This window comes from Notolabrus celidotus, chromosome 3 (genome assembly GCF_009762535.1).
Source record: "Notolabrus celidotus isolate fNotCel1 chromosome 3, fNotCel1.pri, whole genome shotgun sequence".
Classification (NCBI taxonomy): Eukaryota; Metazoa; Chordata; class Actinopteri; order Labriformes; family Labridae; genus Notolabrus; species Notolabrus celidotus.
The window spans coordinates 14039135-14067000 of NC_048274.1; the positions used below are offsets into that span (position 1 = coordinate 14039135).

General features: G+C 39.7%; 1 protein-coding gene across 4 annotated transcripts; it reads right to left on the minus strand.

Moving 5' to 3' along the window:
* usp10 (ubiquitin specific peptidase 10) lies at positions 1-27398 on the minus strand. Of its 4 annotated transcripts, none has more exons than XM_034680708.1 (15): positions 26999-27387; positions 16161-16229; positions 15713-15758; positions 15234-15293; positions 12252-13487; positions 9158-9249; positions 8733-8842; positions 8587-8645; positions 8392-8495; positions 7877-7976; positions 7338-7518; positions 6269-6434; positions 5627-5771; positions 4876-4941; positions 1-3140 (listed from the first exon to the last, which is right to left on the minus strand). In XM_034680708.1, exons 1-15 carry the CDS (start codon positions 27017-27019, stop codon positions 2953-2955), a joined length of 2643 nt encoding a protein of 880 aa, XP_034536599.1. In that variant the 5' UTR covers positions 27020-27387; the 3' UTR covers positions 1-2952. The 4 variants fall into 4 exon arrangements, with proteins under 4 accessions (XP_034536599.1, XP_034536598.1, XP_034536600.1 ...); XM_034680707.1 differs by having other exon boundaries at positions 12252-13490; XM_034680709.1 differs by lacking the exon at positions 15234-15293 and having other exon boundaries at positions 12252-13490; positions 26999-27398.
* Positions 27399-27866: the final 468 nt, after the last annotated feature.

Genomic DNA, 27866 nt, shown 5'->3' on the forward strand with positions numbered 1-27866 from the left:
GATAGTTTTTGTTTTATTGTGCACATTGTTCTGTAGGCCAGTCCAGAGACTGCAGATGGTTTCAGTATATACTGTATTATAAGAAAGCCAAGTAGTCTGCCTACACTTCATTAGCAAACTGCTTTTTGCACAATCCTTTATTTGAACAATTAACAAAATAGAATGCTGGAGGCTTAAAATTAAAAGACAGTATAGATTTTTGTTTGTAGTTCAATATCCCAACATTTCCCAGCAGACAATAGTGTTAGGAGCACATACTGAAAAGAGAGACATTATTGAAGCATTTCACCAGCGCATTTCCTGACCAGCCGTAACAGACTGAGAGAAACTTTACAACAGAAAGGTGTCTGTTTCAAGTCCCAACTGTCAAACATTCAAAGGGGAAAGAAAGAAAAATTAATATCAACAATTTGTGCAGAAATGACTACAAAGCCTGCAGCACAACAGAACTATCAGAGGATTATTATGGATGATGGGGTTAAAGTGACTGTCTAGATGGCATGCCTCTGTTTCTTGAGTGGAATGAGTGGTGGACATGGATACAAGACCTCAGATGGAAAAGGCAAATAAAGTGTGATACATACTGAGTGAAAGGCAGCAGGGCCTGTGTAATGTTGTCCTTTGGTTTATCTGGGGAAGCTTTCTGAACTTAAACCCAGAGGAGAAGTCAATTGAGGCTGTGCACCACACCAAGATGTTACAGAAAATATAAAACCACTTTAAAACTGGAGGTGGTGTTTCTGTCAAACTCAAGACTTCAACTTAGTTTCAAATTGAACGACAAAATATGATCAGTCTTCAGGAATTGGCAATCCACAGCTGTAAGGGAGAAAGCTGTTTGAGCAAAATGAGTTGCACTGCTACAAAAACAAAACCATCACTTATTTTTTGAAAAGGTGTAAAAACCACCAAACTTAAAGGGGACTTCTTATGGTTGTAAGTCAAAGTACAAAGGCCAAAATCATGACTCTAATTTGTTACGTATTAATACTGAGAATCAGACACTGGTGGTTGGAATGAAATGAGTTTTAAGCAAAAAATATATGAAAAGAATGAAAAATCCAAATAAATATCAAGCAAAGGAACTAGTTTGATTTTATTCATTGTTGTGCTTTAGCCTGTGTAATTTCTTTTCAAACACCAATTCAAATGCAAGTATTTTTTTCTGTGGGGGCAAGAACATGGGGACATCTGATACATGATCAATGACAAAGAAAAAAAAAAAAAGCTAACATCGTTTAGTAACTCAGACAAAATCATCACAATCAATGAATGATCCAAAAATCTTCAACAAAAGCAAACACTATCTCCTTTTGTGCATATGTCCGGGGTCTTTTTTGTGACAAGCGTAGCACAGATGTAGTCCCACTTCCCCTCATTGCTCAGTTTCCCTCGACTGGGAGGAAACACAGAGCCACAAAAGAGTAAATACATAGGTGTCAGGTACATTCCCCTAACTCTTCACAGACATTAGACTTGCTGTTGGTGCCTGATTAGGGTTAGACTCTGTACACTGAGTGGAAAAACATCACACGTTGAACCTAAGGCAGCCCCCGCTTTCTGCTGAGTTGGGGGTAAGGGGGGTGGTGTGGCTCAAAACTAAACTGCTAAGCCACCTTTACACAGGTGGAACCTTTAGACAAGTAAAGACAAAAATAATGAATGGATAGAGAAGGAAATGTACAAAGTAAACAAGGGCAGGTTTTGCAGTGGAATCTGTCTTGATTGGTAGCCATCTCTCCAGTGCAACAACTGAGTCAAAAACTAGCGCAGTCCTCCAGGACCCAAACGAGTTTTCAGTCAGCTAGATCTTATATTTTTAGTCTTTTTTTTTTTTAGGTTTTTTTTTTACATTTTAATCTAAATATCTGCAAAATATGCATTTGCCTGTCATATTGTAATCATCAATCAGTTTATACTTTGTGCACAGAAGCTTATTTGTTATTAAATCCTAAAGCGCATTAATATTTCTTTTTTTTAGATAGTCTTTCTAAATCTAAACCCAGATACCATAACAAGACTCTCTCAAACAAGGAAGCGGTTCAATCCATTCAATGTACCACTGACTTTATTTGCCCCCTGTTATTGATGGCTCAAGTTGTACCTAGATTTAAAAGCATCATAAAAGTGAGGAAATGGAGGAGGAGTTGTTCGTGTTGGTGGCAGAGAAGACGACGATCTGGCCTTTGGGAAGAGACACTCATGATAATGCTGGTGCTGGGCCTTCTCGATGCACATGGGCAGATTCAATCAGGCTTTTTTTTTAACTGCTGCAAATTCATTAGGCCAACAGTTCTCCTTTGCTTAAAGGCAAACACTGATATTTCTGGGTCGTTTCCTTGAAAAGGTAATTCAAACAAAATTGCGCCAGCGGTCCACTTTGCAGCCTGTGGCAGATAGTTCTTCCTGTTTGTGAGTCCACTGTTTGCTATCTGAGCCGAGCGCCGGGCTCAAGCAGAGGTGAGGTCTTAGGTCTGAAACTTGTAACCCCAACCCTCCCCTCTGTCTATTCAACAGTCCTTCCTTGTTGCTTTAAAAGTTAACAAAAAAAGGACGAACAAAAAAAAAAAACAGCAGTGGTGCACAGAGAAGAGAGCGCAGTCACAGGGAAATCTTTGTGAATGCAGCTTGTTTCTCTTCTTCCAAAAAGAAAAAAAGATACAAGGAAAAAGGTGTTGGAAAAGCTGGTTTTCAGGAAAGCAGGGACAGGGGGGAAGAAGAGGAAAATCTTGCAAGAGAACAAGTTGGGCAGTGTTCCTGTTCATTAGTTTGGTGTGTGTTTGTGTGGTGTGGAGATGTACTGTACTGTCAACAAGTGCGTTTGGAGCGTGTATGTTCTGTGGGCGTTTGTGAATGTATTCAGGTATTCTTGCATGTATGTAGGGATGTGTGTGTGTCAGTGTGTGTGTGATTGTGTGTGTGTGTGTGTGATTGTTGTGTGTGTGTATGTGACTACAGCAGGTCGACGCGGCGGTAGTACAGCAGGTAGGCGGTGCGCTCTGCAGACTGCTTCACCACTTGGTACTGGCTGATGACTTTCACTATCTGGTCGTCAATGCGCAGCCAGCCGTTAAGACCGATGTGGAAGACATCTGTGGTGTAATGACCGCCTGTCGCGCTGTTCCCATGGTGATAGACAACTGGTTCAAATGAGAGACGAGAGGGAAAATGAGACATTAGAGAAAAGTGGAAGGGTGATGACTTATTGGTAAAACATCCAATGATTTCAATGTTGGGAACAACGGTGTAAGGAGTTTCCACAATGAGCTTGATCCAAAAAGGCAACTTGGCCCAATGCTGTGTATTTCTTGTCCAGTTTCCTTTTTGCATCAAGCTTTGAAATTACCATGACCTGGATGACTGAGAACCATAGACTGTATAAATACTGGACGCAGCATCAGTGACATCACCAATCTGTTACTGAAGCGCTGTTTTGAGGCAAATCGTCATTGGGAGCCATATTGGAAATGTTGAACTCAACATAACTGCTGTCGAGCGAGTGTGACGTAAAGAGGCGGACTTTGAGCCTCTTAGCCAACAGCTACAGTGTTCTTGCCTGTCAATCAAGTCAGCTGTGCCTCTCGTAATGGAAAACTCTTAATCTTAATATCTTCAAAATTGCAGCGTTATGAAAAAATTCACCCCCCGTACAGTGTGTGTCGATCGAGAAATGAGCTATCCAGACTGCAGCCTGGTACAAAAAACGAGTGTAAACATGTTTATTTCTGCTGTACAGATAGTCTTTTTTGAATTGGTGTGTATGTGGTTTCTGGTACTTCCTGAGACAGTCTCAAGCGGACACTAGATGAACAGCAGTTTTTAACACTTCTGCATTGGCTTCAATTCTCGAGCCCGGAGGTTGCCGCTTGCTGAGAATTTTTAGACATGTTTAAATTGAAGATATTAGAGTAGTGCAAACCGGAGCTAAAGTTTTTCGTCTGGTGTTGAAACATTTCAAGAGATAAATTCAGAGTTCCAAGAAATGTTATGGCTACAGCGAAATCATCACTACAAGTCGTCGTCACAGATTAAGTCTTCCCTCACAGCTTCAATCATAGCTTTTTACTGATAGTTTTATTTTGCCTTTGTCGTCACACAATCCGTCAATGTTTGAAATACTCAATACTGAGGATGTCATGTTAAGAACTTACTCGAACACATTTTTTGTTTCAATTTTCTATCACGTGAAACAAACATCATGTGGTCTCATATTTGGTTCAGCCATCAGGGAGGTGTTTTAAGTTTAAAGCATGTTTCGATGTGAATCAGCTGACTGAAGGTGTTGCGTACAGCGGAGACGCTCAGCTGGGGGCTGCGGCTGAGTGACAGGTCTCCACGAGCGCTCTTTTTCTACGCCGCTGGACTCATTATGATCCGGTTGCGTGCCTGACTGTTTGCGGAGATTATGAGCCTGCTCCACATGTTGATATTCAGCGTGTTTAACACTTTGAACACCTCAATACGATGTTTAGGTTTTTTTTTTATGATTAATCAATAATTGATCGTTAACATTTCCAAAGATCGATCACGGAATATACTTGAAATTTACATCCCTAGTAAATACACACTAATAGATTCCATTATATGTGCTCGCAGGGTGAAGTATTGTAAGGAAACAAAGTCTTATTCCCTCCACATTTCATCCTTTCTATGTTCTAAAGTAAATCCTGACACCAAGTTAAAGGACTCAACCCTAAATATTCAGGTTCAGCACAGAAAAAGCTGTGAAAAAAGCCTTGGCAGTGTTATTATTGGGGACACATCACATGTGAATTAACAGTAACTATGATTAAAAAGTGTTACACAATAGAAAAACACCAAAATCTCAAGGCCTAGCAGCAGATGGAAATATGTGAATAAAGAATCCAAACACACCTGCAAAGAGCCTGTAAGTTCTTTGGCCTTTCACGACTTTGCCCCGCACTCCAGAGGACAAAAGATCTGAAAGAAAGTCAAGGTTATAAAATCCACTAATTAGACCAAGAAGTTCTGAAGCAATGCTTAGATTATAATTAAACACAGGATGTGTTGCAACATGTTCCTCTGTGCTGGACTGTTTTCTGTAACATAAATCTTGATTTGAGTGATTGTGGCCTTCATGCTGATACCTGGTACTCAGTTAAACAGCAGAGGAGCCTGAGAGCCAGTCAGAGGAACTGTTTTGAGTTTGCACAATCTTTTAAAAGCTTCGAGAGTGACAGAACAAATAAACAAAGCCATTTAGATTATTTATGTCAACAACCTGCGGCATGTTTACACACTGCTTTTGAATATTCTGATTTATTTTAAAGTCTTAATGGATAAAAAGGTAATGGATTCATAAATATAATTCAACACTGCCATTTCTCTTCAAAGTGAACTTGATCCCTTTAAAGCTTGAGCAGCACCGGTTAATGATTATGCAAACTTCTAATGTAATTCATGCATCCATCCTAAGCTGAGTGGATCACTTAACACCACTCTGTTTTCATCGTAGAAGGTCTTCTCAAAGGAAACTTACTCTTGAAAATATATTCATCTATTCATCTCTCAGCATTTGGAATCCTGTGTTTTTATCAACATGTCCTGTTTTTGAGGATATAGTTTTATGGTCGGTTGCGATGCTCTGTAAATTGTTCGTCCATACCTTTGCTGATTTCCAAATCAACGGGGTAATCAATAGTCTTGGTCAGTTTCTGGCAGCCTCCAGTCTTCTCAAACACAAATCTCTTGAGATGGAGCACGAGCACAGGGGGCAGCTCTTCCAGAGTTACCCTCCGACTGATCTCAATCTGAAAATTTGGTTATAAAAAAGAGAAACGTGCAGTCTGAGAACATGCTGTGACGGCAATAACATATCCAGAATACCAAACTTTTCAAAGACATTTGACTTCATATAAAACCACTAAAATTCCTTGAATCATAACAGGACAATGAAAAGGACGAGAACAAGAAGTAACATTTCTTAGACCTCTATAAGCCCTTCAAAGCAGGGACTTTGAGGCGATTTTGGTGCAAAAAGTCACAGCTTTGTTTTTGGGAAAAGACAAAAACCAAACAGCAGACCAAACTATGCTGAACTGACAAAGACTAGAACAAAAGGTTAATGGGGTAGAAGAAAAGCCTGTTTCAGCTCCAGAGCAGATGTCACCTCAAAGAACTCAACACATAAACAAACTCAGGACCAAACAGATCCATCAATGTGCATCTTTTTACTCCCTAATTTTTTTGTAATTTGCCAACATGTGATGCTGATGGTTCATTAAACATCAAAGTGGACTCATCATACCTCCTGCTTGGTTTTAGAAGTGTAGCCCTGGACCGACTCTCGTGCCACCAGGGTTTCCAGAGCCTCCTGGACAGTGCGGATCTTCTCTGACTGGATGTCCAGCTGTAGGGTGAAGAAAGGCTGCAGAGTGGCCGACTCTTTAGAATTCTGCTGATAAACCACCGATCTGAGCCAGGACAACAACAAAGACGGAAAAGGTTAGACGATAAAACAGAAAATGGATACAAAATAATTCCATGAGACAAATGTTTCCTTCTCTAATCATGTCTCTTGGGATAATATCGCAAGAGACAGTGACCAGAGTAGGAACTTAATGTACCACGCCTAGGAAGGGAGACTGCCATTTATGAACACAGCTCCCATGGTAACGTGGACACAGATTTTAACTACTGATTTATTGGAAAAGACAACATTGATTACTTTGACTCTGAATCCGACTGAAGAGCAGTAATAACATTATGATAACATTCAAGTGAAAGCATCTCCCACTGTATTTACAAAGCATAACATCTGCCACAAGACTTCAACCAGGAAAAATATTTCTCTGTATAAAACCAGAGATTCAAAAACCAATTACTGCGCCTTAAAAAAGTCTGAGGGTTATTCCTGAGCCACGTTGGGATACACACCACACTCTGTAAACAAACACTACACGGTCACAAACCATTTCTGAGAATCTAATCCTTTAAGGCACTGTGCAACCAGTGTAGAACAAGCCTGTGCCAGACCAGAACCTCATGTAACATGTTATTTCGGCTGGCTCCACCCGCACAGGTTTTCTGTCTGTTCCAATGTGTCTGAGAGTGACGACCTCCGTTTGTGAATGTGCGCCTTTTTGAGATGTCTGACCTCACTCAGCCCGCAGTGACTGTTGTTCTACAGTACTGTGGTGACAGCTTGGACAAAAGCTTAAGTGGGCCTGACGAGGCTGTGATGCCACCATGAACAGCTACAGACTTCAGGTCAGACATTTGATGTTTTAACTGGGAACAGCAGGAATAACATTCTGTCCTTTCAATGCAGGATTCCCCGTTTTCACAGTGCACAAAAACGCTCTCCGTCCACATACCTGATGTGTCCACCGAATATATCAGTGATGGGTGTGCGTACAAAGTCGGCTTGGCGAGTGATGGAAGTCTTGTTTCTGGGGCCAACTTGCTCCCACTCGTCCTCGCTGCCCTCTTCCTCCTTATCGGCCTCATCTTCCTCCACACCTGGCTGGGACTCTGGCCCGTTGGGCGTGGGAGCTTCTGTTTGAACAAAAGATGAAAGGAAAATGTTTTTAAAGGTCAAATGCACAAAGTTTCTGAAGTGGCCTTGAAGTGAGAGGATTACATTGCCGACTTAGTCTCATGTTGAATGAGTGACAGAAGTTCTGTTAAATTCTCTAACACTTCTTTTAATACCACAATGGTCGGGCGATATGAGTTTTATTTCAAACTTGATCTTCTTTGATATGTGAATGAGACTACGTGGATGGCTATGAATTTAATCCTTCACTTACAATGATTAGCCAAGGTGTACGAGACATGTCTTGAATTAAAGGACATCAGTAATGACCTTATCTTGTGATGTGCATTTGATATCAAAGTGCTAAAAGATGCTTACTCTCTTCCTGAGGCGAGATTAGTTTTTTCAATGCCAGCATCTCCTCGTGCAATCCATTGAGAGTGAAGCCGAGATACTCCTCCGCATCCTCTTGTCGACCCTGCGAGTGAAGCAGCAGGATGTCAGCAACCAATTAAAAAAAAGTCTTACACTAAAGTTTCAAATCAAAAAAACTAAGAGTGTGCACATGTGAAAGTGCACATGCAGCCCTTCAATCAGGTAAACAGAGCAGGAAGTGTGTTTCTAAGTCGAGACAGGATGAACACGAGCCTCATTAAATTTCAAGATAAGCATCAGCATTCAGAATGTTCAAGTTATTTCATTCATTCGAAGTGAATCAGAAGTGACTCAGCATGTGGAAAGCATGAACTAGCTTTAATTAAAGTGACATGTGGAATCCTGATCAGAAAAATGTTGATTTAAACAAAAAGAACATTTTCTTAAACACTGTTTGTTCCAGAGGAAGTTCATTCAGAGTCATCGTGAAAAACACCTTCAGCGTCAGCACTGCTTACCTTCTCCGAGAGGCTCGACTTGATTAGAGTGAGGAGTCTGTAAATGTAGGTCGGCTCAAATGGTACTCCGGGCCGAATGTCTTTCATGACTTTATCACCAACAGCTGTGGACATGGTTACAAATCAAACAATGTGGTTAAACTTTTATAAAAAAATGAATCCAAATGTTTTCAGACAAGCTGTGTAACACCTCACCTTGCTGTTTGGCTTTAGATGGCACAGGCATGTTGTTGAATTCATTCACCAGCCTTACACTGTCACACACAAAAGAAGAAGTGGTGATGTCTATGAAGACGATCTGTGTTTGAAATCTGACATGATCAGGCAGAATTGTTACTCACAAGTTGTCCATCATGGGTGTAGAGGTACATGGTCTCTGTGTTTCATTATGCAGAGGAATGGACTTCATCAGGTGATACATGGGAGGACACGCAATCAGGGCCTGTAGGGTCTGAGTGATCTGAGTCAGGGAGGTAAACAGGAAAAAACAAAAGATGCTGCACATACATTTCTAGTTTGATACGGATGAATTAAGGAGCTCTGATTTAATGGAAGCCTTGCCGTCATTTGGTGCTTTAATTTAAGATGTCTCTAGGCATTCAACAGGTCTCATAAACCATAAAAACACAGCTTGATGAGACATGGCATCATGTATGGCATTGAGCCCATTAACAGCTCATAAAGCTTCCCATACCCAAACAATAAAACTGTGTTTGAGGGGATTTAAAGAACACACAGGTGCAGCAGAAGCAGAGTGAAAGGATACAGCGTTGATATAGCACCAGTTTCCCTTGTTGATCAGTCCTCTCGGCTGCAAAGACACTGGTTTATGTATCAACTTCACATTCTCTATAAGTTCTGGGGAGATTCAGAAAATAAAAAATCTTAAATGACTTACAAATACAACACAATACACACATAAATACAACACAGTACACATAAATACAACACAATACACACAAATACAACACAATACACACCTACAACGAAAACAAAGTCTGCATGATTTCACAGGGACACAGTTTTTACCAATCTGACCTGTATTCAGTGTTCAATATCACACCTTAAATAAGAAGTGAATTATAATTATTCAATTAAATCACTAAGAGTTGATTTGGAAACAAGTATTCTTTCCTCTTTTCTTGCTTGTTGTGAGAAAGGCACAATGATTTACAGTGCCTGTGATTTAGAAACAGCTCTATGGCGATGTGGAAATGCTACTTAAATTTCTAAAATTCTATATCTATCAAAAGAAAAAAATAAATACAAAAAATAAGAAATCAAACAAACAAACTTTTTTACTCTAGCAATGAAAACTCGACAAAGATATCCACACAGGATGCTGATTTGGTCTAGACTGCTTCAAGGTCCACAGTCCCTCCCCTCTCTCCCAGTTTCTAACCCGATCCACTGTCCTGCCGTCTAAAGAACGTCCCCCCAAAAATACTTTTACACATTGCACAAAACAACAGACATTACCTAAACATTTCTTTTTGATTTTTTTAAACAAAATGTTCTGCTTAAAAAAAACAATAACATTACTGAGCACTCTATACATTGGAAACAACACAGTTTAACACATCCCAACTCTCCCCACCACAGTTGTGAATAAAACTCCATCTATCGGACCAGTTCTTTGCTCTTGAAATTAGTAAAGAAATTGCGTTATAAAACATATCCTAAGGTACTGTAGTTTGAGAGCAAAGAAGACAAAGCATGTAGTATTTAGACTGAGAAGTGTAAGACTCTAATCACTGCTTTTCAGTGAGTAATGCGTGCTAATCCTTAAAAGACTGTACTGTGTAATCTGACTAGTATTTTGAAATATCTGACTATCGCATTTATGTATTTACTGTAAGTCAGTACACTCTGAAAGACCTGCTTGTATTTCTTTATAGTAATCTTAAATTGTGCCATACACACAGTTGTATTTGAGTGCTTAGTTACTCAAAACTAACTCAAACAAATCAGTTTAGCTTTTCACATATTGGTGTGCAGCTCTGTAGTTCTTTCCTGCACAGATGACCCAACTATGGTGTCTCTCTCTGTTTGCTATTACAAACATATGTTCATATAAACAGCATAATGCCATCATTCACATAGAAAAAACATCAATATGCATCCACTTGATTAATCAGATAGCCCATTGCTGCAAACAAGATAACTTGGATGGGGAAAAAAAACCTTCAGAGTGACACTGAAAGTTTCCTAAAACTAACCAATCTAGAAAACAGCGGGTGTATTTGTTTCTGGTTTTTTTGAGTAGGACTTGTACGTCCCCAAGAAATAGAAAGAGTATTCACTTAATATTCACCCTCTCTGTTGGAGTTGAACACCTGACAGTCCAAAGTGCATCTTTTACACAACGCTAAAAGTGAAACTCTGAATTTTCTTCACTGCAGAGTAAACCGTCACATTAGACCAAATCAAAGCTGCATCCTGAATTTACGGTTTGACACCCATCTGTCACCACCTCTCCACAGCTTGAAGGTTAAATATACATATTGACTAGTTGTCCCTTTTGAGAGATAAAATGTAAAGATGGATCATTTTCAATCAAACCAAACAAGAACACCTAATTATGATAGCTCTTTGAGGAAAACATTATTTTACTAAAAAGTAAGTTTTGAAAAGTATTCCTGGCATATTTATGATGTTATACGTTAATGAGATATAGTGGCATACCTATTATGGGTGTACTACCACCATCTAGTGTTCATTTATTGAATGTCTTGATCATGTATTCATTTCTGACACTTCCTTATGTGGCAAAGCATTATTGACTATTTAAGATAACTTCAAATAGAACTTGCTACAACCATCCTCTTCATTAGGTTCAATTGTACAATCTTATGTGATTAAATACAAACTTTCTCTCTCACAAAAACTGCTTTAAAAACACAATGTTCAACAATTTAATTGGCAGCTTTTTAATGTTCTTTTCATGTTTATTTTTTTTTTCTCTGCTCTCTGTACATTATTTATGTGTATGTGTATGCTTGTGTGTTTGTATGTATATATGTATTTCTCTTCATTTATTTTATTACTTCTCTTCATTTATTTTGCCATTTAAAATTATTTTTCAACTAAAATTGTTTTCACGTGTTTCCTATTAATTTATTTATCTGTTTTTTTTATTTTTAATATTATACATTTTATTTTATTTCATTTTACATGTCTGAGCCCCTGTTTGATTTATTTATTTTGTCTTGTTGATACATTTAAACAGTAACAAATAAACTATTTAGAGAAAATAAAACCCCCAATGTTCAGTTTAGTTTGACATGATCAGAGGGGTTTTAACTGGGTCAATATATATGAATTAATCTTCATTATAGAGGCTGTAGTTTGTAATGTTGCTGAACTGAACTGCCTGATGTTTTGCCGTCCAATTCATTAAACCAGTACTCGGAAACACCTTTCAATAAAATGCATCTCCACCCACATTGAACCCCAATAACAGACACCATGTAAAAGTACTTTTCTTTCATTTTCATCAAATCTTGAAAAATAATAAGCCTCTTAAAAATAGAATTAAAGGAGAAGCTGTGGTTCTATGTTACAGGGCACAGGTGGACATAATGAAGTGGATGGTGAGTGTTGATGGTGAAATAATTAGTATAAATATATTAACCAGAATATGTAGTTTGGAACCTGATAACTTTTGTGTTTCCTTAACTGAAACTTTGAAGCTTTAACTCTCTTATGAATCCAAAGAACAGCTGACCCGTCTCAACAGTGCCACCAAGTGGAACGATTGTGAAATAAACACTTTGAATACATTGAAACACTTTGATGATAACCTCATAATACGGGATTGATTATTAAAAACGTTTTGAATGATCATCTTTCTTCAATACCTGCAAGTTTAGGGGCCATAGGATCCTCTGATACGTGGACAGGGTTTTCTTTGACCTCCCCAATTTTCTCAGGCTGCTCTGGCGTGGGGAGGGCAGGGGACACCACTTCCACAACATTTTTCACCTCCACAAAGGCCTGAGGGCCCCCAGGCAGAGGCTTGGAGTTGTGGAAGAGGCTGGCCCAAGATTTGGGGAGGTTGGCAGTGGGTGCAGCTGGAATTGCAGGCGTATTGACCTGCTCAGTCACTGCTGACTGGGCAGCAGAGTCTGGGGAGACCTGCTGAGCCTGATCCCCACTCTCACAGTCTTCTTTGTGTTCGTCTGCACTGACAGGAGTATCAGGCTCTGCTAGCCCGTTTGCCACTGCACTGTCTGCTAGGTCCCCCGCCTCCAGTTCAGTAGTCGTAATAGATGTGGCTACAGAGGGGTCGGCCACAGCAGCTGAAGGAGGAAGAGGTGATTTAGAGCGGGGGCTTTGTGGAGTATCTGAGAGTTCGGGGCTCTGAGGAGCCAAATGATCTGGCTGCTGATCTGCAGTCCTTGGTCCCTCTGTCATCCCTCTGCTTTGAGAGGAGGATGAAGAGGAAGAAGTTGCATTGTTGCCATCTGATAAAGAGGCTGCTCCAACCGCTAAGTCCAAAGAAGAGTCATCAGGGCTATCACAAGTCCTCTGATTAGCAGTGGCTGTAGACCCAAACTTGGCTGCAGCCACAGCAGCTGTTGATGTTCCTGAAGAAACAGGTCCAGGGGTGGAAAGTTCTGCCCCTGACAACGCCTTACCGTCCACATCTTCAGGACTATGGTGCGGGCCACCAAGTGCATGTCCGTTCACCAGTGCTGTCACAGGCGTCCCGTCTGCTGCACTGCTGCTGTTGTTGCCGCCACCCGCCGACGGGTCCAGGTAGCTGTAATACCCTGGAGGCCGTTTTTTCTTTTTCTTCCTCTCTCTCTGGCCCAAACTGCCAGGGAGTCCGTCCATGTCCTGGCAGGCTTGGTGATTGTCCAGAGCCGAGGCCTCAGAGTCCGGGCCGTCCAGGGAGTTGAAGTGGGTGTCATCGGGGTCGTCGGCCTCTGAAGGAGCCGTCTGTTGGGTCTTCTGGGTCGACGGGCAGCCCAGGATGAACTCTGGAGCTTGGGGGTTGAGGGTGCTGGACACCTTGAATAAAGGATCGTTCCCCCCGCCAGGCTTGGAGTCCATCACCTCATCAACACCAAACTCAATGTGCTGATAGTCTTCTGCTGCAGAGAACAGATCAATCAATTAGAAACACAAAGGTTTATCTTTAAATACAACCTACTTCAAATAATGTAAATATTTTTATTTTAGTCTCTATAGTAGAATTAAATTAAAAAAATTTTACTGAACAAGTAGGCCATCGCCCACAAAGGGGTCATGGGAGCTCCCTGAGTGGATCAGACATACCAATAAAATGGAAGGAGAAAAAAAAACACTTGCTGGGCCTATTTTTGGCTCCAACAACAACAACTGTTGTGTCAATGCTTAACTAGACCACATTCCTTCTGGGCTTTTGTGGATCTCATGAATGCTGCTAACAAATACAGAAGTAGGGGATTCAACATTAAACATTTCCAATTAGACGAAGGGAGTCGACTGTGTCTTTGAAGTGTTTCATTAACTAACGAGCAGCAGCCAGACTCAGAGATGGGACTGAAGTTATGGGGTGTTTGTTAATTTTCAAGGGGCTTTTATTTTCTAACCACTACTGCTCAACACTTTTAATCAAGGTTCTGATAAATGACCAACTGTTGAATTTTGTTCAGAAAATATGATTATGATTAATCATTTCATGTATCTTATATAAATGTTTTAAGTTTAATGTTTTGCTTAATCTTGTTGAAAACCAAAATACAAAACTCTCATATGGAGAGAATTCGGCTCACTTTCAAATAATCTAGGGCAATATGGCAAGACTTGGGTTCCCCTTCTTCAATACATTGATTACATTGAAAATCCAAACTAAACTAATTACGATATGACATTAATGGCCTCCTTTGGAGTGGCAGGAAGTAAAGTCCTGACGGTGGGTGGTATGGTGGAGGTGGGTGGTTTTGAGTATTATTTTTCCTCTATGTTGTTGTTGTTTTTATTTTAGTGTAACTCACTACATCTGTTGACTTGTATGTTTCTTTGCTATATTTGCTTTTCTTCATTTAATTCAAAAGGAGGAAAATATCTGTAACATTGTTTTATTATTGCTAGCTCAATAAAAAAACATTTAAACCAGAAAACTAAAATACACTGTCCCTTTGCAATTTGGTACCTTTAAAGCATTTTTTGTTACAATTGTCCTTTCCTTTCAAAACAAAAGTATGAATGAACAAATTAATGTCATAATCAAAACATCATATCACCTCTCTGTTTAGTTCAAATGTGTTGCTCACATAGTAATTATGCAGTGAAAAGTGAAGATGTGAATAAACAGGAAACATTAGTAAGTGCAGATCAGAAAAATAAACATCCAAGAGACTTCAATCATAAGACAGCTGACCGGTGACCCAACACTGTAAACTGTGAGATCTGCAGCGGTTAAGACAGAATGAAAACAGAGGTTACTTCCTCTACTGGATTAGAAGATCATCTGTTAGTGTGACTGAAATCAAACATCATGACTGTAAGATTCATTCAGCACAAAGCTTTTAAGATGTAGGGCTGGAGAATGTTAACCATCGCATGAAACCATTACTATGCCCCTTAGTAAATTAGATGTTATTGTTAAATCATGGGAAAATCCAATCCAATTCAATTTAAGCAGTGGTGAAAATGCATTATATGCAAGAGAAGATAAGATACTCGTCAGTATCTTGAGCATGCAAAGCTCTACAGATTTGACCGACAGGCAAGAGAAAAAAGTACAGGCGCAAAGTTTAGAAAGCCACCAGTTTTTGAAACCTGGATTTGGAGTTTTACAGCAAACGAACAACAGCTAGTCAAGCCACAGGGTGTCAGACTCCTCAACTCACCGCAAACCTGCAGTCCCATTGACTCCATAATATAAGGTACAGCAGGAGTGCAGTAACTTCCTAAATAATCAATACAAATCAAGGTAAGGCAAAAACATGTGCAAAACGTGTTCCATTTCAAAGACAGGTGGCTGCTAGTACATTTGTAATTTGGTTGCCTGATATTTAAAGAATCACAATGTCTGGTTTATTCTGTTCTTCAATGATGAATAGTGAAAATCTAGTTCGACATGTTATGTAAGTCTCATCAGTATTCTTAATGAATTAACATAAAAACAAGTAATACATGAAAAGCATTTTCCTGCCGGGCAAGTCAGGTCTGCTCTCAGCCTGGCCTTACATTTACATTTCAAAGACCTGCTTCAAAAAACGACAGTGATTTTAACTGAGAGCATTAGAAAAGTCAGCTCCTGAAACACTTAAAGGGTACTCTGAAACAAAAACAAGCACATTATCAGGTAAATGTTAAATGTACATACCAGAAGACTGACTGACACATGGGACTTTGTCATTGAATGGAGGAAGCTGTGAGGAGAAAGTAAACGCAGAATTAGAAGTTAAAAGGTCATCGTAACACTGAGGGGAGATCAACATTTAAGTCTGGTTTATGAGGAGTTCTTCAGATTATTTAAGATGTCAATAGTTGAAGTAAAAAAAAAAGGATGGGGAAGAGCTAGAACTTCTTGGTGAAGTTCCCATTTAGCTGTGGCTGGTTTGTCATGCTGCAGCATGTGTTGGCCAGCCTGGAGTCTCAGATCAAAGCAGAGTGTGCATTAAATTTTGTATTACATATCATGAACTCTGCAACTTCCGGCCAAAGATGCTGCTGATCTGCTGCCTACGTCTTTTTAAAAAGGCCAATCATTACAGCCACACGTGTATTAATGGTTGAATTGTATTAGAACAAATAGTAATCTGGCTCCTTACCTCAACATAACATCGTGGAGTCACAAAAAACTGATTGATCTCGTCAGGGCTGAACTCCCCGAAGATGTACTGTAGGAGGAAACAAATAAGAACATTAGTTCAAAAGCACGTACACACACTTCTTTTTCAATATTCTTTTTTCTGACGCAAGTTTATTCATGACTCACAAAACCTGTGATGATTAGTTAAAATAAAGACATAAGTTTGAAAGATCAAACACAAACCTAGGACAGAGCCTTCCCATTCATAACTTGAACTGTATCAAAAGGCACTCTTGAATATCTAGGTACAAGGGCTACCACTAAAGTCAGTCATCAGCCAACCGAGACCACAATGCGAGCTTGTACAAAGGTAAAACTCTATCCAAGTGTTGAGTCATGCCATGTTACACATAAACCACGAGCACACACCGCTCAGGTTTGATTACAGGGAGGTTGCTCCAAGTCGAGGAGGTTGAACAGTTGATAAAACAGGTAATATAAGACGCACAAGAAGCCCAAGTAGTTGTTTGTACGTAGAGCAACTTAATAAACTCTTAAACAGAATGAAACTTTAATTCAGTGTGAACATCCGAGATAACTGATAATGATTCTTAAAAACACAGATCAAGAAAAAGTCTCTGCCAAATACTTTTCCTTGTATCAGCAGGAAATCTAGAGGGGTAAATTGTCAATATGTTATTGACCAACCCGTCAACTTGAGAAAACACTACTGGTTGCCAAAAGCGAACTGAAAACTGAAACACTTCTCCTTATGAGATATCCATCTTGTCAAACCTGAAACACAGCTTTAAATCAACCAATGAAACTAAATGACACTCTTATCAACGACAGAGGAACCGCATTGTTTGTTATTCTTTAAACCACTAGGTTTTATTACTGACTGTCAATAATGACCTTTAACTCAGTCACACGGCATTCTCAGGAACTGCAGTGATTTTAAACACCTCACCATGAAAACAACTTTATTCCTCCTGAAGTTATTGATACCAGCAGATGACAGGTGAGGCAACAACGCTACAAATGAGCCGTTACAGAGTTCTTCTACATGCCATGAGCTCTGCTATGGATTCTGGCAACAACCACAATCGCAATCATTACACATCTATTATATATTAAGGCTTTATGTAGCTCACTGACGCAAGAAGCTGACAATTTCCCCACCCTGACATTCTGGTGGACAGATGTCTCGGTCCCATACCCTCCAGAAGGCGTTTCTGTCTGCTGGTTAACTGTTTGCCTGAATCCATGTATGTGTGTTAGGGAGGGCTGAGAACACCCAGCTGTAATGGGAGAGCTACGCTACATTTATAACCGGATAAAACAAACGTATCACTGTAAAACAGAAGCTCTGATTTGACTGTCTTAGTTTCTTTACGGTTGGATTTCAAATAAAGACAATTGCTGATTGAAAACTATCAAACAAATCAGCTTATTATGTCTTCCTGTGCAAGACAGCAGGTGAAAAGTTCCCTACAGCATGGTGCATCACCTGGACAGTAAATGATATGTTAAATGTTGTGTTCATTAAAAATTGGGTTGGTAGTCACGGAAAACTAGCATGAATTTAAATGTAGCATAACCCCCCCCCCCCCCCCCCCCCCCCCCCTCCCCTCCCTCCCCTTGGAGCTCCTCCAAAACGACACCCCTGCTCACATGCTTGAGGGCCGTGGTCTGGTATGGATCAGTACAGTTTGGTACGGGTCGGATCGATAACACCGGATCCTGTTTGCGTTTCCACAGCCAACCGTGCCCTACTTGGTGGGCGTGTAAGCCGGATGCCGATAGCCATGTCAGCTACACGATAGCGTGACGTCATGGCAGCGCAATACAGTGTACCCCGCTAATAAACGCAACGAAGAAGAAAAATGCGAGGAAAGTCTGCACCTCCGCGGTTGACCATGGAACGCTGTTTCTTGGTGCCATTTTCCAAACAAAAAAAAGTTATCTTCCCGAAGTCCACTGGAGATGACGGGAAGTGACGATTCTTTCAACCAACCAACGGACTGTAGTGTTTCTATCTCCATCTTCTGGGGTCGGATCGGTATGTCTGGCACCCCAACAGAAGGGTACCAAAAAGTGGGACGGTACAGCTCGGTAATTTGAGGACCTGTCCCGGTTTTAGTCAATGGAAACGCCACAAAATGTGTGCCAAAACAAGATGAACCGAACTGAACCTCTTGGTGGAAACGGGACTAAAGTGAAATTTAAAAACACAAACGAACATCAAAAGTGTTCGCGCAGGAGGCGGGCAGAACGGCAGGACTGGATTTGATTGGTTTCATAATTTGGCTCCTGATGGCAGGGATTGGTTGGTGTTTTCCCAGGTTTACTCCAGCTTTAGATAGCTGCTTTTTTTCCACTCTTTTCTAAGAACACATTATGTATTGATTGCCATCAGGACATAAAGATCATTTTAACCAGCATGACAAAAAGTGTATCTAAATCTGACTACAAACCCCAGCTTTAACTACATCAATAAATCAAGCATTAATCAGAGGCATGAGTTTAGAGAAAATGCTGTTTGTTTTAGTACCAGACACTCCAGGCTTATTCCAAGTATTAAGTATCCTCTGATCCATCCTGCAGTTCCTCTGGTACGCTGTAATTACTGTGTCATTACGCAATGTATGAACACAAGTGCTTCACTATTGTATGATTTTATTTACTTGCTCATGTAAATCAAGCTGCATTCAAAAACCCACTCTGAGTGAAGTGGCAGGATGTGTTGTTTTTGTCCTCTTTAAAATTAAAATTAAAATTAGAAGATGTGAGAGTCAAAAAAAGGTTGCTCTGCTCTGAGGATTCCCACAGCTCCTGGCAACCTTTGGAGTGAAAGATTTCTTGCATTATTCTGAATGCATGAGGTGACACTGGGGATCCTTCAACACACATCAAATGTCAATAAAACAATGTGATTATTCTGTTTGTTTTAAAGCAGAACTTGCAGTTTGCGTTATGTTGGCCCACCCTGTGGACAAAGAAGTACCTCTTCAATCTTTGCTGATTTTGTCCTGTACGTTCATAAGAAGAATTCAAGTGTATCATTGATTGCAAATATTTGCTGTGCAACATGTAAACATGCCGGTTCTGCAGTGCGTTAGTAATCTCATCCGACACCTACCTTACTGCAGCACTAACAGGCTTTATGAATGACAATATAGAAGTATTACATCTCGTCACCGATGAGCTGGTTCTCTTTTGTAGGCCAAAAAGAGGCATCAGTGTTTATTTCAGTCTGTTTCATAACTATAACCATTTCACATCAACCAATAGAACTAGAGTCAAATCAAGACGTTAACAAGGAGGTTCTTCAATAGACAGATGAGGGGGGAGAACAATACAGATGTGCTTCTAACAGATAAACAAGTAAACAACTGACTAGCTGGATGACACGTCTCCTCTTCCATCATCCATTATTATCTATTATTCATCATTATTCCATATGTACTCCATTAACTTCCCTCCTGACTGGCACACAATCCTTCAGGGGAAACACCGCAGTGTGCCGTCTAAGTTTCCACGTGTGCTGGAAAAAACACAAAGCAATTGAGAAAAAGTGAAATGAACTCAGTAGCCATGCCGTTAATCCTCTCAGTGCAATGTGAAAGGGGAGGCACACAGAAAAGAAAGTGCAACTCAAGCATATGTAACTCTTTTGCAAATGAGGCCCCACGCGAGGGCCTACATTGCTGAAATGGCACTACAAGCGACAAACAGCCACCCGTAATCCAGCGGCCTTGGGATGGCTAATACAATCACAACAGAAAGAATGTCCCTTTGCTTCTTTCTGCAGGCATGCCACACGTACCACACTAAGCTGCCCTTGCTGTCGGTTTGAACTGAGGATTACCACAAATTAGCCATCTGTATGATTTCAACACCATTTAGTGACGACATCACAAACTTGTTCGCGTGCACTCACAGTCACAATCATCTGGGCCGTTGGTCGGGTCTAACGTAGCACGGACCAGAGCTGGAACTGCTGAACTGTGTCCTACCAGTTGCACAGTCCTGGTGACACTAAGTAACATTGGTTCCAGGGGATTATTTCTGGTAGTTTTTGCATGTACGACCAAATGTTGCATCATTTGTTTCAGGAGAGACAGTTTAAACTGTTCTGGGGGCGCCGGGTTGGCTCGGTGGTTGAATTGTTCTCCCCATGCGCAGAGGCTGTCCTCCTGAAAGGTGGACCCTAGTTCAAATTCAACCCACAGCCCTTTGCTCCATGTCCCCTCACTTTACCGGTTTACCACTCTGTCCACTGTCCTACCGTCTGATTTAAAGGTACAGTGAGTAATATTTAGTGGGATTTAGTGAAACAGACTTGGTAGAAATGGAATATAATATTCATAAGTATTAGGGATGCACGGAAATGAAAATTCTTGGCCAAAAACGAGGAAACCAAGGCCAAAAACTGAAAAAACTGAAACAAATTATTATGCCAATTATGAGTAGGGAGCAGGCCATGTATTTTCTGTTTGTGTTGCACAGGCATTTTCTAGGCCATTTATTAGCAGACACTTGAAGCTAGTTTGTATAGCAGTTTGAACACACCGGGTTAAAAGAGCTCAAAGTTATAGACGGAAATGTCAGAAATGTTACAGCTGTCCCCGGTCTCCCCTACCATTGCATTTATGGCTATGACTGTGTGCTAACCTCACTAAAATCAAGGATCTCATTGAACATATCAGACAACGAGGGTGCATGCCCCTCATCTGATCCAGAGAGACCAGTCCTTTTTTCTGCACTCTGTTCTCCTGCGCTTCTCCGTCTCCAAGCGGGTTCTCTGCATCCATCGCGGCCTGGATCATTTCTCATACGCGCTGCTTTATTCCCACATCCAAGTAATGATCTTTATAACGTGGATCAGGTATAGTCGCTTTGAAGTGCAGAGGATCCGAATAGATCTCAGTGAAACATGTGCTGACAGACTCTAAGAGTGTACTTTTCATTGTTTTCACTCCGTGGTCCGTCTCAAACTCTTTGCTTAGAAGACGCTTTAGTGCTGCAATTAAAGAAATAACAGACGCAGGAATGTTGGCCCTTATCCAGACAAGCACGTACTGGCCGCGTTTTTTGCTTGCGTCATCACAACATTCTGTTTCGGCCTTGTTGTTTCGGCGATAAAAGTATTTTGGCCAAAAACCAAAAAATTCACTTTTTGGCCATTTTCGGCCGAAGATTTTCAGTGGCAGAATATTCGGTGCATCCCTAATAAGTATGTTAAATTACTATATAATCACCAGAATATTAAAAGCATTTTTTTAGTAGACTTAGAATAAGCCTTTTATATTTGCATAAGGAACGGGTCCCTGACTAGTTCAGGCCGTACACGTTCCCGTATGTGGAGATTGGCCGTCCAAAACGCATCCTTTGGAAGACGAAGAGGAGAAATAGTGTATGTTGTGAGCTAAAGAATTTATATCCATAGATGTTTTTTGATGGGAGAAACTGGACAAATGGAGGATCATACTTGTCATGCATCACAGCAGCTTCTTGTCCTCATAGGCCACCGTTGTTGGGAGGGAGGGGTGAGCAAGAGGGGGCTCCAATCTAGAATTTGACTGCTCGATATAGCTTGATATTCCAATTTCTACATGCAGTACTTTGGCATCATAAAAGCCCCAAATAATAATCTAAAAATTTAAAATAAATTAACAGAAACTGCTCTGATGGTTAACCCTAACATTTTCTGCTTTTTTGAGAAGCATTTCTGATAAGGTTGTATCACTTCCAGTAACACAAGAGGACAGACAACACATTGTACAAACAGCTTCTTTTCATGTACCGACTGACTAACCACCAGAAAACTTACAGCTGCTCAAACAATCTTTGTACTCTAATCATAACAGGGGAACCAGCCAGCACTACTATGCTTCTCTAAAACTGGCATGCAGGTTATTAATGGACAACTTGGCTGAGCATGAAAATGTTGCAGTGCCACTACAAATAAGGTCAGAGTAGTTTTAATGAATCTCCGTAGCATGCTTGTGTCCGCATGTTGGTGTGATGAAGTAATCGAGTGACACATGACCACGGAGGAGGCACGAAAAGGAGTGTGACACCAGAAGAAAGGAATCATTGGTATTTATGCCGTTCAGAGAAGAGTACTACACGACAAAAAGAAAGCTCAGCAATTTAACAAAGTGGAGTCACGTTAGATTATCCATGAGGACAATAAGCATGAGGACAATAAGTAAGACACTTTCTTATTGCTGCTGGCTTTGAAGATAAAAGGAGGATTTCTGTCATTTCATTCCCCACCCAATGATATCATCAGAGGGGCAAGTCACACTGATAAATACATGTTAAAGTGATTGGATGAGCTTTCTGATTTTCCCTTTAAAATAAAAGCTCTTCAACCTTTCCCCACTAACTTCTGTTCACACACTATTTAATGAAAGCATTATAAAAGCTGCCTTACAATCAATACAAGAGTCCTGCAACGTATTACAATACACACTATAATAATCCTGTTTCAGAGAGGTGTCGATTCAACTCTGTATAAGAGCATTCTGTAACAACTGAATTCCCCCCCAGGCTAAATAAAGTATTTCTGATTCTGATCTACCGTTTTATTCCTTGTGTTCCACTGAAAAGTGTTGTAATATTTAATCTCAACTCAAACTTTATTTATAGAGCACGTTTAAAACAACCGAGGTTGACCAAAGTGCTGTACAGATCAAAAGCAGCACAAATGACAAACATAACATAATACAATTTTAAAATACAATACTAAAATACAATACTAAAATACGTAAACGCAGGGCAAATATATAATAAAGTAATATAGGATCAAATAAATTCAAATTCAAACCCAGTCTCCATGAGATAAAAAAGTTAGTTGGTTGATACATGCAGTCATTATGAAAATTAATCAGCAGCTATTCTGATAATCCGTCGCTTCCAGCCTCAGTTTTTTTCCACTCCACTGATAGTGGGCTGACTGTCTTTGGGTTTTGCACGGCTAAGCAGTCAAAACAAGACACCTGAAGACCTTGGACTCTGAAACTGTCCCTTTTATTACACCACCAACAATTAATGAAAATTCACTGATTGTTGTAGCTTCAACTTTTTTCTGCTCCTAAGTTTGTCAGTATTAGAACAGATGGAATCATAATGTATTAAAATGTCTCATGTTAGTGTGACATAGCTGTTGAAGTTGAAGCTGAACTGATGTACAGTTGAGGCTGCTGGGAATAAACTTTTGATGTTTATTTAAGTCTTGTTGATAATGCGTGTTGGAAAGAAAGGTAAACTTAAACTGTCTGAGGCGTCATCAAACCAATTTATTAACAATCGATTTAATTAGCGTTAGCATGGCTTGACAAAAACAAAGCTTTGGACATTAGTGCGACACTTCTGGTGCAAATTGATTCAATAAGCATTTGCTATGACTAAGCTAAAAAGAACTTTAGGCTACAGGGCTGACAGTCTGGTTGTTTGTGCAGACACTATTAAGTTTTCCCAAGGGGAGTGGTGAGGATTACTATCCCACTTACAGATTTATGCTTTGGTTAAATGCTGGGGTGAGCTTAAAGACATTATAAAAATAAGTTAAAGGGTGTTGCAATAATACTTGAAAGTTGCAAGAGTCAAATAAATCAACAGGGGCAACTACTTCCTTATAACAATGAGCCCAGACCATGTGGTTTAGTCTGAAACTTCCCCATAACAGGATTTTAATATCAGATGAAGAGATCCGTGATAGGAGGACAGAAATCTTCACACAGCAGGAGGAAGTTTCCTCTTTGCACTGCTCTAACACGGTGAGAGAAATAAACTACAGTTTCAATTTTCAGTGTTTAGTAGAAGATTACCTTCATTCAGCGAGAGGCCCATTTTCTGTATTTGCAGGAGTTTGGAAGACAGGCCAAAAGCTGTAACACATTGTCGCTCCTCACACATCAAATGCAAAAACATCTGAATGCCTTAACCTAACCAAGAAGTCTAACTGTAAATGGGTAATTTTTTTTACGAGTAGCTACATACATCTTCAGAAAATCATATCCACACCTTCATCTCTCTATGTATGCAGGGGCTCACCACAAAATAGTGACGATAAGTGAATACTGAAAAACAGATATTTGTCATGCTTGTGTTTAATCATGAGACATTTCTAAGAAGTAATGTCATTTCTAAAACTGTGTTCAGTTGCCATTCGTATTTATATCTTATTTTATTCCTTCTTTCTATTAATATTTTGACTTTTTCATACTGTGTGTAAGAGCATTCTGTAACAACTGAATTTCCGCTGGGATAGATAAAGTGTTTCTGATTCTGATATGAATTATTGCTGATTGATTACTGCAACAAAATTCACTGATATTTAAATATGTAAATCCACCCAACTAAGGTGATGAATATTTGTAGTGATAACTTACACTTGCTACTTTTAGGTGTACTTTTGCAGGGCACAGTATGGGTCAGAAGAATGCCAGTAACAGAATGTGTCTGTTGTTTTACCTGCACTGTCAGTTTCTTGTTTTTTTTTAAACAACAGATAAAGTATCTATAAGTACTTCAAGATTTACCTGTTTTGCAAAGTTAATTCTGAGAGGAGTGAAGTCCCTTTGACAGTCTGCGTGTCTCGTTTCCACACTGATTATTTACCCACTACACCTGTTCATCCACTTTTCCTTTCATCCGTATTTTTAAATTTTGTTTAAATGTTAAACAAACATCCAACATATTTGTCATTTCTCTGCATAAATCAATGTCACCGCAAAACTTTATTTCTCCTTTACAATGGACGCAGGGGGAGCAACGTGAAAGGTGTTTAGGCAACAAAGAAAAAGAGTTGCCAAATGAAGCAATCATTCCAAGTTAAATATTTAAGGTTCGAATTTACTTGAGAGATAGGCAGCATAGAGCAAACAATATTTTTAAAAGCAAACTCAAGACCTACCTTTTTAGTCTTGCTTTTAACTGAGTTTTATTCTTAGCAGTTTTATTCTTAGCAGTTTTATCTATTTATTATCTAGTTCAAATTTTAGTCACTTTTATTCTACTTTATTAATTTATGTATGTATTTGTTTTAAGTATAGCATCTTATTTTCTTTAATGGTTTAATATTTTAGTGTTTTATTATCTTAGAAATGTATTTTATTTTGGTGATTTTAATTTCCTGTGTTGAGTTTTAACATCTTATTTTACCTCCAGTGTTTCCTCATTATTAAGATGTCATAGCAGCGTTTCCTCTGTTCATTCAGCAACTTCTTTTCCATTTCTTTTTTATGTTTTTATTACTATTGTTGCATATATTGTGTTCTTAACCTTAGGATTGTGGGGTGGGTTTGGGGTTCAGGGCTGGGATCTTTTTCTTAGTTTATTCTATTTTAAGTTGTTTTTATGTACAGCACTTTGTGTTACAATGCCATTGTATGAAAAGCGCTTTATAAATAAACTGATTGATTGTATGATTAATTGATTGTGAAATAAATGTTTGCTTGATTCATTGTACATTAATACTTGATTTTTTACTTCAAGCAAACATTTCTATATTCTGCTATGCCATTATTTTGAGTACAGCGACAAATAGTCCTACATACTGAAATAACTGAATTTCAAAAGGCACATGTATGATCATCCACTCAAAAAAATGATATACTCCTTGACTGATCACTTCAAACTTAACAGTGCCTGAAACAAGCCAAGATAGGTATTTTCCCTTCACACTTTCACATTGCTGAGCAGTGAGCCAATAGACACACTGAGAAGTATGAAGCATGCAGAATCAAGTTTTCAGCAGTTTCCCTTTCAAGGCTCGTTATCTACTTCAAGTAAAGGGAGCTATCATTCACACTTAAAAGCCTGATGCATGTTTTACTGTTTTATTTAACTTTAAAAAGGTTTTGTTTCTGAGGTTAAACTATAATTTGGCCAACTTCTAAAAAACTTCAAACCAAGCATGCCTTTCTTTGCATGCACCTAGAGTTAAATTGGGCCTTCCCACATGATAGCTAACTTCCTTAGAAATCTAACCACAGTGAATAAGTTACATTAAATGCAAGTCACGTGGAGTTTGGAGACATAGCAGCGCCCCTGTCCTTCAATGTAAACGTTGTTAAACACTTCTAATGTATCAATAAAGGCCCACACTGTCGCTCACCAGCTAGCGAAATGACTGCAAAGTGTAACCACACCACCTGTGTAAAAGTGTTAGCCTGCTAAATGCTAGGTGAACAGCTCAGAATAGTGATTGCTTTGCTCACAGCTACAAGGAAACTGGATATTATTACATGCAAAACGCCCTGCAACACAGTTTTTACATTAGCTAGCATCTCAGAGAAACACTAATGTGAAGTTAACCCCAGTTCTGGAGATATGCGCCTGAAGAAGGCCTGTCGCTGCTGCACAGAGCAGGTGGGCCATGCACACACACGCAGCACTTTTTCCTGTCACACTTTTCACTAACGAACGACACATGACACTCGCGAGGTAACACACCAAAGTGACAAAAGCATACGATTAAGCATGCTGTGGTGTCATTAGGCATAAAGTTCCTGTCACATCCCTGTAAAAAAGCAGTGAATAGTGGAGCTGTGTTTTTTGAATGGAGGGACGTCGGGGCCTGTTAGCTACCATGCTGGTTGTGTTTCAATGAGGCTTAGGGGGGCATTAGCAAGCACTTTTCCGTACTTACGTTTTCAATGACACGACTAGGCAGCTGGACAGAATTAGAACACGCATCTGATCACATTTGTACTGATGAATGTCTCAGTTGTGTGGTATTAAGGTGAGAAAACAGGGAGAGTCGTGAGTGTGTTAATAAGGTTACACGGCGTGCAGCAGGAGTTGTTATGCAGGCTAACGTTAGCCAGCTAGCTTAGCTACCTGGTTGCTGTAAGAAGCCATGCTCCCGGTGAGATTCTCTCCGCGGACAAGATGAAAACTCTCCCCGGAAGGTGTTGTAGGTTTTGACAGTTTCAAGAGGTGTCCTACTTCGACGCCATTGTCATTTGTCCAACGTTGTCCAGGCAGTCGTTAGTTTTGCTCCATGTAATGCATCAGCACTTCATGCTGCTCGCCTCGCCGTCAGCGCCATTTCTGTGTCTCGTCTCCTCCTCGCTGCTAGCAGAGCCAGCGCGCGGTCGGTTGGTTGTAGTGGAAGCACGAGCTCGAGGAATAACGGAAAGCACTTCCTGTGATCGTTGAATCCGAGACTTCACAATAAAAGTCTGATTCAGGATGCTATCAACTGACCCACTGACTTTCAGGTTTAACTCAAAATAGAAACCTCAAATTTTTTTATTTACAATCAAAATTAGTAGTTATTCTGTAACTATGAGACTATTTAAGATAAGATAAGATAAGATAAGATAAGATAAGATATTATTTTTATTGATCCCCCGGGGGGAAATTCAGTTGTTACAGCAACCCAGACAGAAGTACAATCAAGAATAAGTTTCAATAAGTAAAATATAAAAAATAAATAAATAAGATAAGTAAAAATAAAAATAGATAAATAAAGCTAGAATACAATTTAGGTATATACAATGCTACAATGGAATTTAGATTAAATAGAAGTCATTGAGCCAGTATTAAAAATGTTTCTGTAGTGACAGGTTGACATGGTGTTATTATGGTTGGTAATGACAAATTAAGCAATAAGTAAAAATGAATATGGGTATGTAATATGACCATGAGTTGTAGTTACAATACTTATGTAATATAAAATAATAAATATGGCAAAGATAATTAT